The following is a 10,542-nucleotide window of genomic DNA, read 5'->3' on the forward strand; positions in this document are numbered from 1 at the left end:
TTGTGCATCATGGCTCTTCTTAAAACTTTCAGGACTTTGATATCTTACAAAGTGAGTTCCAGGACAGCCAGGGTTATACAGAGAAACCCTGCCTCAAAAAAGAAAACAAAAACAAAACAAAAAAACAAAAAAAAAGAAAGAAAGAAGAAAAGAAATTGAGTGTACAAACCCAAAGAAAATTAGCGAACAGCTAAATTCCATGCTACCAGTAGGCCTGTTGAGTAAACAGACGTGAACTTGCCCTTTCTCCTTTCCTGTTTTGAATAATAATTAAGTATACTGATGAGGAAAATCTCGAATCTGGAACCTTCCCTTCCTCGCCAACCAGGCATCGTGTGTTTCCTGGGCTGCTGATCCTGTGAGCATGCTCTATTTGCTGCGCACGGTCTCCTTCTTTGAGATCCTATGACCATGCTCTATTTGCTGCGCACGGTCTCCTTCTTTGAGGAAGGTTCTTTCCCATTAAAATCACGAGGGAAAGAAAAGTCTGGCACAGCTCAACGTGCCCAAGTCCGCTGTTCTACTGCAGTGTTTGTTTAGTAAGCCTTGACACACAAGGGAACTCATGCAAACAGAAGCATCTGTCTCCTCCATATTGCATTGTTATGCAAACGTTAAATACCAAAAAGGATACGCGAAATGATTGACAGCTTGAATAGAGCCTGTAGGAAACAAGTTCCGGAAGCGGGTTCCTCCCTCCCCCAGACCTCCTCTTCTCTCTCACTCCTTTTAGAAACACCCATGCAGGCTGAATCAGCTCCTTTCAGACTGAAGGGCCTCCTTGTGATTCAACATGTTTCCTTGCAAGCGTTTATTCTACCTTTTCGGCTTGGCTTAATTTATATTACTCCTTTGGTCTGGGTTGCTATTCAGCTAATCCTAACCAATGAAAGGTAATCAATGAAAGGTAATCAATGAAAGGTAATCAATGAAAGGTAATCAATGAAAGGTAATCAATGGAAGAATCAGCTTGGCCAGGACACAAAACTGTGGGATCGTTCTTGCGTTTGGAGACATACACCTTTTGTTTACCTTGCTTCCAGGATGATTTCCTCTGTGTGCCTTCCCACAAGCCACACCGTGGCTTTGCCTCTGTAACCAGTCTGATGAGCATGCTGAAGATAATGGACTTGACAATCCCCATCTTTTTGAGTTTTGTGTTGGGCTCCTCGGAAGCATTCAGCGACTTACTGAATTAATGACTGCACAAATTACTTAATTAACAGGGACATAAATGTTTTCTTTCTTGGTTTAAAACTAGCTCTTAGGAGAAGATTTAAAATATTTTTAAATGAGAGGGTAATTGACTATTACCGGGTCTTAAAGTACCCAGATAAACGGACTTATATTCCAATTGAAAGGATTGAGTTTTTTTTATGTTTTTGAAATTCAGCCAGAAACTTTGGCTGTAGTTTTCCTGTAGAGACAAACCTACATGTCTTCGTCACATAGGACTGGACATCACATAATAGTGATCCCTTTCGTACAGTACTCACGTCCTTGGAGACCCAAGTAGGAATAAGCATCAATGAATTGAATCTTCTCACACGCCAGGCATGACATGGCCATTTAAAATATTCACATGTCCTTCTGTCACGGGACATGCAGAAATAAAGTTGGTACTACCAGGAAACTTCATCTCTCGGACTACCTCATAGTCCTGGTAAGCACTATGCAGGCTGCTAGAAGAAAGAAATTGCCAATCATTTTACCCAGCTGTGAACTCCGTGGACTACAATAATGACTAGCAAGGCAGTAGACCCCTGGGTGTAGTGGTGGCAGAAATGTGATAGGGATAACCAGTCACTTTCTGATAGGGCTTGAAGCCTGCTCTACAAGAGGAAATGCATGCATGCTCAGTATTGGAAATCTGACCCAGAAGCCGGAGTTCACTGGCTGCAGGGATAAACCTACTGCTACTGTTCTGTCAAGTGGGCATAGTTTCCAACTGCCCTCTAAATGTGTACCTCTGTACCCACAGATCAGTGCAACTCCCAGACATTAGAGAAGTTTCTTTGTACAGTGGACAGTGGTTAGCGGAAGACAGCAGAACCTGATAAGAAGTCAAAGTGACTGTGAAGTAGTTAGCCAGAAATTGAACATTCTCTCTCTCTCTCTCTCTCTCTCTCTCTCTCTCTCTCTCTCTCTCACTCACACACACACACTCACACAGAGAGAGAAAGAGAGAGCACTCAGAGAATATTGCAACAGAAGAGACAGAAAGATTGAAAGGGCCATAATTTGTGCAGGCTGCTACTTGTGAATTCCCAACAGCTTCAGGTACCCATACAAGACCTGCACAGAATTAAACCAGTCAAGATTTCAGCACGAAGAAGGGAAAGACATGTGATTTCCTACCCCACACTGAGGAGCCATGGATGGTTGCTGCTCGGGAAGGGAAAGTCAGCGTTCTTTAAGGGTGTGCCCCATGGCAGCCTAACCATGCTCCAGTGGATGGCGCCACACCCTTGAGTATCTGCACAACACGAAGTGAACTCGATGGGTTACTTAAAAAAAAAAAAAGACCAAATAAAGCTGTAGGGAAGGAGGTACTGATCTGGGGGATAGTTAAGAAGAACAGGGAACAGTCGATAGAACCTTCAATGAGGTTTTGTTTGTTTGTTTCTGGCAGACTTGCTAGGCGCCGTTCCATGTCTGTGCTGCAGCTAAACCCCATCTACTGCATCATCATGGTCAACTATTAACTTTTAAACATTGACTCATGGCTTTCTACCAACAAAGATCTGGGTTATTTCTTAAGTTGACATCTCCAGCACTGCTGGGGCTACATCAGTGTCAACGGCTTGTCTGAGTGGCTGTTTTGTTTTAAGGGGGCACAAAGGATGAGCAAACACTAGTGGACTTAGGTATAGGTGTTTCTGGGAAATGATGTGAAAGACTGGAAACTTCCATGCAGTTGGCCAGATCTTTGATTCTTGAGTTTCAGTCCTTACCCGAGTCTTCAGATGACATCAGTATAAACTCTTCGCTTCTTCTTTGGACTCTAAAGAATAGTATACTACTCAGCCACTTGGAAATGCTGGCTTCTTGATTGACATGCTGGGCCATTACGTCATCAGGCCTGGAAATCCTGACAGCGCAGACTGGGATAACATGTATGTCCCTGAAGAAATTAGCACATTTGTGCCTCTCATATTTTGTTTTTACCAAGTAATTAGTTCTGCACAGGATCGCATGAGATACTATTTCTTCGCTTAACATGGTGTGTTTTGCTATCTTGGTGGGGTAATCTGTCATCGACAATTTAAATATCTGTCTGATGAACATGCATAGAGATTTTTGAAAAATAATTAACTATTATGTGTAATTAAGAAAATGGAAAAGGGAGTATAAATAATCTGTTGGTTTTTCTTTTAATCTGTGGCTTAATAAAAACAAGACCATTCTTGTTATTTTAAGGTATGCTTGGCGTTCTAAAAGTCCATGACTACTAAAACTGATAACCTGACCACTACAAATTGCAAAACCATATGGTTCCCCATTCCCATCCAGAAAGTATCTGTGTAACAGGAGAAAATAGCATGGCAGGAACCTCTAACCCAGGGGTTGTCATTGTTAAGCCTCCGCAGAGTAAATATTGACCTCACCTTTATTCCCTGGAAGAGGTGTGTCCTTAAAGTCATCTTTCCACCCTGGCTAAAATCCAAACATTGGAGTTCCTGGTTAGTGTGTAGATGTCATTTCCACAACGTGGGTGAGCTTTGATAATTGTGTTACCTCGAAAGAGAAAGTTTTACGGCGGTTACCCCCAAATCCTGACGACCAATGCTGCCTCGTTGTGCTGTGACATAAACGATAGGACCTGTCACCTGAGCCGTGGTACTTAGATTTTTAGGAATGAACTAGTGTTGATAGTGCCTATGGAGACCCCTCTTCTGGCAGTTAGCTTCCTAAGCTGGGATGCCCAATGGGCCATGAGTTGGCTGCCCTGTTTTATACATTTGCGTGGTTATTTAAAATTCTGCTCTTCCTTGCCTGGCAAAGTCCTGTTGTGTTTTGAGTTACAAGAACTGAAAACAAAGTCTCCAGAGAGTGGCAGAAACCCCAGGGAGAACACTGTCATCGATATCTAAGAAGAATGAGACTATTTATTGTGATGTCAGAGTGGACCAGTCCCCTGGCATCAGTTTAATCACCTCTCCTACCTAGACAGCCTTTCTCAGCCCTGTCTGCCCTCAGCACCTTCCGCACTCAGCACCATCCGCACTCAGCACCGTCTGCCCTCCCAACATCGCCAGGTGCTGCAATTACAATACAAGCTGAGGTCTTTTCTCCTCAATGAAAAAGTGGGGGAAATGCGGGGAGTGGAATCACTTTGCCACATAGTCAGCAACTCTGTGCTGCCTCTCGTTTAATGGGCTAAATGCTTCTCTTTTACAGAGGAATTCAAGGGCTCCACGGTGGTGGAGTTGATGAAGAAGGAGGGAACCACTCTTGGCCTGACGGTATCGGGAGGCATCGATAAAGATGGCAAGCCAAGAGTGTCCAACCTGCGGCAGGGAGGAATCGCTGCCAGGTAATTGCCTCGTGGGGAAACGGCGGGGGGTGGGGGGGAGATACAAGGGTATAATTAATTCAGAAAATTAGAGCTTATCAGAAAAGGTCACTGATAAATAAATGACAGCTGCCCGCTGCCAGACGGCATTGCCCCTGCAGAAGCACAGCATGCGTGCATCAGGAACTGTTCCCCTGATGTGCCAGTGGCTTGGCTGCACTGGGCTGAAGCCGCGGAGGAGGTTTGTGTCACCTCGGGAGCAGCCCGGCTCTCACGGGTTTAATTCCTACAGGACTGCTTAAGGTCTGATTGCTCCTCTCATTAGCAAATGGGCCCGCAGTCAGAAGGTGACGTTCAGATCTAATCAATGGGGAGCAAATGTTCCCCTAAGATGTGAACTGGCAAAGACAGAAGACCGGGAGGCTCAATGCCAAGTGTCCAGGGAAAATGTTTCCTTTCCTACTGGCCTTCCTTCCCACCAGGACTTAAGAGGTCTCCCAGGGGACATCCAGAGCAGGAAGTTCACACTCTGTCCGTGTGTCCAGTGACATCTATTTTTCCTGCCGCCACTGGTCCCACAGGTTTGGAAGCCTGTCTAGTAAAGCCCAGAAGAACAGGAGCTCTGTGAGGAGTGATGGCAATCATCCTGAAACTCGAGGCTTTCTCTGTAATTTCTTCTTCCCCAGTATTCTTATCAGTCCTGTTCAGGAATAGACAGTTCTTTTTTTTTTTTTTTTTTTTTCTTGAGAGCAAACAATAAGAAACGAAATATGCTAAATTCCTTGGCTCCTGCTCTGGTCCTACTTCCAATAAGGACATTAAAGGCTATGAAATATCCAAAAGTCTTGCAATAAAAATAGGAGGGAAAAGGGGAGGGGGGTGGAGTATCCAGGATCAGGGTTCTTTCCTAGAGAAGCAACCCTCAGTGCAAGCAACATATATCTATATCGATATTGATATCATTATAGATATGTGATGTATTAAATACAAAAGAGGTAAAATATTTGAAGGACAATCAGAGATAGTAGCACACCAAAGACAGAAGTGCCAAAATGTAACAGGCAGGGTGAGTAGGCTAGCCCCACCCCCACCAAATCCCACCCAGACTAAGCCACGCCCCTTCGCTTAGGGTCCAATCACAGTAGGGTGTTTGCTATGTTGACTTGTTAGCCTAGATGAGAAGGAGAGTTGAGTGGCCTTTGGGAAGGATGTGCCCTCTGTAGTGACATGGCTTCTTTTGCAGAAGTGACCAGCTAGATGTGGGCGACTACATCAAGGCGGTGAATGGGATCAACCTGGCCAAATTCCGCCACGATGAGATCATCAGCCTGCTGAAAAATGTCGGGGAAAGAGTGGTCCTGGAGGTCGAGTATGAGCTTCCACCGGTCTGTAAGTAATGAGAGACCAGGAAGGGATGGCTGCCAGGCACAGCATCCTATGCCCAGCATCAGTGGGGGAGCAGCTGCTTCGTGTTTCAAAGTAACGTGAAATGGGAGACAGGTCGTCTCTTCAGAGAAGACCGAAAAACGCTCAGTTAGCACTTAAGTTATCGAGGAGTCACATTTCTGTTGAAGTGATCTGTGAACGTTTTTTGCCATTTAAGCTGTTTCAATAAACAATATAATATATATAAAGCCCACGCCTTTGGCACTATCTAAATATTGTGCTTAGATTTGGGAAAAGTTTTACATGCTGCATATTGGTTCTTCAGTGGATAAGCTCATTAAAAAAACATAGAACAATTAATGTCACATCTAATTATTATTAAGCAATGATAATAGTAATAAGTGCAACAGACCAATTTTGAGAACGTGCTAAATGCCCGGCGTTGTAACAGCATTGGCATATGTTCATGTTGTCCTCACCACAAGGACAACGATAGATCCAAAAGGAACGTACTTCACTTGGAGTTGCTACATGTCTTTGAAAATGTTGTTTAGGCTCCATGTCTCAGTGTTGCCACCATCTGCGAATGGTGGATCATTGGTTGCCATGAGAGGCGAGTATTTGTCAAACACTTAGAACACTGCCGGGCATTCTACAAGTTCTTAATAAATCTATTAGATAAATAGATAGATAGATAGATAGATAGATTGATTGATTGATAGATAGAGCGTGCTAGATATAAATATAGGCATAGATCTATCTATCTATATATATATATAGTCTATTGATCAGCCAGTGAAAACTACCAGACAGACATATATAATTGTTTTTCACATTCATTGAGGTGTAAGGCAAGGCTTTCTCAAATTAGTAGGACACAGAGCATTTGAACCCAGCCTGTCTGCCTCCAAAGGCCATTAGCTCCTCTCCTGGAATATGGCTTCTGCTGTGGGTTGAGGCTACCTTCCACTTGAGCTGTGTTCAAACTTCCCATCTCCTCTGATGAGCTGTTCCCAGGGATGTGCCCCCCTCTTTACTTCTTCCTACCAGTGAGAACTTAAATTATTACGAACAGGTGGTGATAATCCATGCTGGGTAATGAGCCCATAATTATTTATTCTGCTCCGGCCATGACTGTGTTCTAGGAGCATGGGTCATGTTGGTGGAGATTGCAATCTGCAAGCGTAAGGCAGTATCTATCAAAAACCACCATGATAATAACTATATCAAAAGAGACAGGGAAAGCATGAGGTAAGTAAATCAGAAATATGAGTGGGGTGGGGTAGGATTGGGACCAGATCACAGTATTAAGTAAGGACATTAGGGGTAGTCTTTGAGAAGGTGACATGGATCCAGAAGGCAGTGAAGCAAGCCGCTATATGAACTTCTGATACAAAAGCTCTAGGCAGCTAAAGCCGTCAGTGATAAGAGCAGAAGGCAAGACAATACCTGTGGTTGTTCTAGAAGCTTGGAGGCCATTGTGGGTAAAACAGAATTAAGCAGGAAGAGAATTAAGAGACAAGGCCAGAAATAAACTAAGGGGTGGGGTGATCTTGCGGGCCACTGGGAGGAGCTTGTGCTGTGCTCTTACTGATTCCAGAACCCTGGGCTCTAGAAGAGGTCAAACATGGTCTTGGATTTCCAGACGCTTTATGGCTGCTGGGCTGCAGACAGAAGCAGTGGGCGGAGATAAAGGAAGGGTGGGAGACTACTGCAGTGATCCCCGTAAGAAACGGGGGTGCTGAGGGTGTCCTAATGAACCTGAGGGAGGCTGTGCAAAGACAGAGCCAAGGGTCATGCCAGGTTTTGAGCCTGAGCGGCCGCAACGATACAGTTGCCATTGATGGAGTTAGGCAAGATGACAGGGAGGCCTGTCTGGCTGGGGGAAGATTGATTGAATACTACATTTGAGACTCTGTTTGCTGTGTACACAGAAATATTAAGGAGAGCAGTGTGGGCAAGCTATTTCAATGGAAATTGAGATTGTGATAATACAGAAGGTATTTGGGACTCGGGGACCAGCTTAAACCACCTGGGCTGTGTTAAGTTCTCTGAGCCTTTGAATGCCCACCTGTAAATGACTATAAACATTGCTGGGTGTAGTGTGTGGGAATTCAGTAGTGTGATCACATACTTAGGCCACTGTTACATACTTGGCAAATATTAGCTGTTATTAGTGATACCGTTATAAGGCACCGTGGTTTCTTTAATGTTACGAAAAGTCAGTTTGCCTTTAAGTCATTATCTCAACCCATTGGCCAGGAGTTAAGAAAACCAGCTCTGTAGAGATGGGGCTCTCCTTTATACATTGACCTTCCACTGGGTGTGTGTGTCAGGAAAACACATTCCCTTCCTAAAGGAACTCACGGTAAGGTTTAGAGTAAGGCTCAGAGTGGAGATTTGTCCAGCTCATGTATGATTCAGAGCTGGGGACTTGGGGGAGAATGGGAAGGATGGGACAGATTGAATAGGCAAAAGAAGGGTCTGGGCAGAGGGTCCAGCAAGGGAGTCAGAGGATACAGTGGCCTGCACAGCCTGGGCTGTAGATGGGCTTGTTGTAGCACAGAGTAAAGACAAGGAGACCCAGGATAGGGATGTAGTCCGCAAGGCAAAGGAAATCAGATGATGTGGCCCTATGGAAGATACGTGTGGTGAATCTTTACACGCTTTTAGAACTGCACCTCGGACCACAGTGTTTCGAGGTATCATTTTAGAAACTATCAGGAAAATATTCAAACCTCTTTGCCTGAGACTGTTCCTGCTTTCCAGAAGTGATAATATCTGTGAACCCTACAGCATCTTTACAGTTAAAGAGGAGAGAGCTGGGACCAGACATGTTTAGGAGTTGAGTCTATTGAGACTCGGTACTTAGATAGATTTGTCTTCTGCGTGCAAGAAAGCCGACAGGGAAAGGGAGAATACGCTTTTAAGCAGCGACGTGTCTTTGGTGATACAATTCTGCTGGAAGAGGCTGATCTACCAAGGGTGATCTCTACCTATTTTTCTTGTGTTGGGGAAATTATTAAGACCTGAGAGTTCAGAAAGGTGGAAGGCATTAACAAGCCATTCATGGGCTTAGAGCATGAAAAACCAACCAGGCCATGGCAACAGCTACCTGAGCCACCCAAGCTGGCACCTGCCTATCCCCTCACCATCGATACCCAAACAACCAGATCTCAGCCGTCTTTGAGGTCAGAAAAAGCTGGGAAGGAAGTGTGTGTCTTTGAGAGAAGATGGATAGATAGATAGATAGATAGATAGATAGATAGATAGATAGATAGGCAGACGGATGGATGGATAGATAGATAGGCAGGCAGGCAGACAGGCAGACAGAGACAGATAAGCTTGGCCTTGGGCAATCCATTTATCTTTCTTAAGATTCCATTTCTTTATGGAATTGAAACACTTGGTTAACCTGTGTTTCATACTTCAATTCAACGGGAAAACTCTGTAATTTCTCTCAGAACTACTTGGGAAGAATATAAGCAAAATGTATCTCAGGTATTTATGCATTAAACATTGATCCACAAAGTGCCTTTGGGCTCTGTGTCCACACAACCCCAGTGGAGTTCCGAAATGCTATTCTGGGCCATTTTCAGTCGACACTTAACATTATATCATCAGCATAAAATAATTAGAATGTAATTTGGGGACATTTTATTTACTTAAATAGTGCTTCCATTTAAACTTCAGAGCTCTGGATTTTCCCTGTTTAATAATTAAAAGGAGAGGTGTGTCAGGTCTGCTTAGCGCCTGTTACACCATGAGCTGAGTCAGACCTGCTGTCCAGCAGGAGGAATCCTTTTTTTCCTCAGTGATGTATGAAAGCAGTCACTCCGAGGCCATCTTGTTCAGACCCCGTGGCCATCTTGGTGGGAGTGGCAAAAGAGAGGGAAGGGCATTTGAAGATTCCTCCATGCATTTCTTTCTGGGGTTGAGTGTGCAGGAGCAGGGCTCTACAGAGCTACCCCCTGTGGCAGAAGGAAAGGATAGCCCCACCCACTTGAGCACATTTCTAGCCTCTGATTTCATGCCCTACCCCCATAGGGCCACAGCCAGACACTGGCTGTGGCCCTATGGGGGTAGGGCATGAAATCAGGGCAAGGGGACCAGATAAAGTAGGAAACAGTTTGACTCCTCCTGTGGGGGTGGTGATAGGAAGGAGGGGCAGAGCGTGTTTGGCTTGGAGCAATCGCATCAACTGTAGTAAAGCGGCTTTGCAGAAACACATGAGAATTCACAGACAGAAACAAGGAACCACAGTATCAAGGAGACCTTTTACCTGGCCCTGTGGTCCCCTGGCTAAGCACATTTACTGCCTGTCTCTGGAATAATGAGTTATGTTCCCATGGTCGGTACAAGGATGCTAAGACTGAATGTGAAAAAACGAAATTAGCAAAGACCAATCATGTGAATCAAAACTATAAAGATCCAACACGGTTTGTTAGTTATGTTAAAATGTTGCAAACAATAGCAGTTACCATTGCAAAAGATAGGGAGTAGCCTGAGGGTGATCTGAAGCTGTGGGTAGACCCAAAGTCTTCATATGGACCAGATTGGACGCTAAGAATTCTGTGGTCGGAGGAGAGAGAAATCCGGCCTACATAGGGTCACAACCCTCTTCCGGTCAGAAAAGCACC

The 10,542-nt window shown here is 44.6% G+C and overlaps 1 protein-coding gene across 8 annotated transcripts in view; it reads left to right on the top strand.

Annotated features, from left to right (window-relative positions):
• The window catches only part of Grip1 (glutamate receptor interacting protein 1), a 622,013-nt gene that overhangs the window by 472,866 nt on the left and 138,605 nt on the right, over nucleotides 1-10,542 (top strand). For all 8 annotated transcript variants that reach the window (XM_021175316.2, XM_029482638.1, XM_029482635.1 and 5 more), the window contains 2 exons: nucleotides 4,402-4,537; nucleotides 5,760-5,905. In XM_021175316.2, coding sequence (XP_021030975.1) covers nucleotides 4,402-4,537; nucleotides 5,760-5,905 — 282 coding nt within the window. The remainder of the gene's footprint in view (nucleotides 1-4,401; nucleotides 4,538-5,759; nucleotides 5,906-10,542) is intronic.

The sequence above is a fragment of the Mus caroli genome, chromosome 10 (assembly GCF_900094665.2).
Source record: "Mus caroli chromosome 10, CAROLI_EIJ_v1.1, whole genome shotgun sequence".
Classification (NCBI taxonomy): Eukaryota; Metazoa; Chordata; class Mammalia; order Rodentia; family Muridae; genus Mus; species Mus caroli.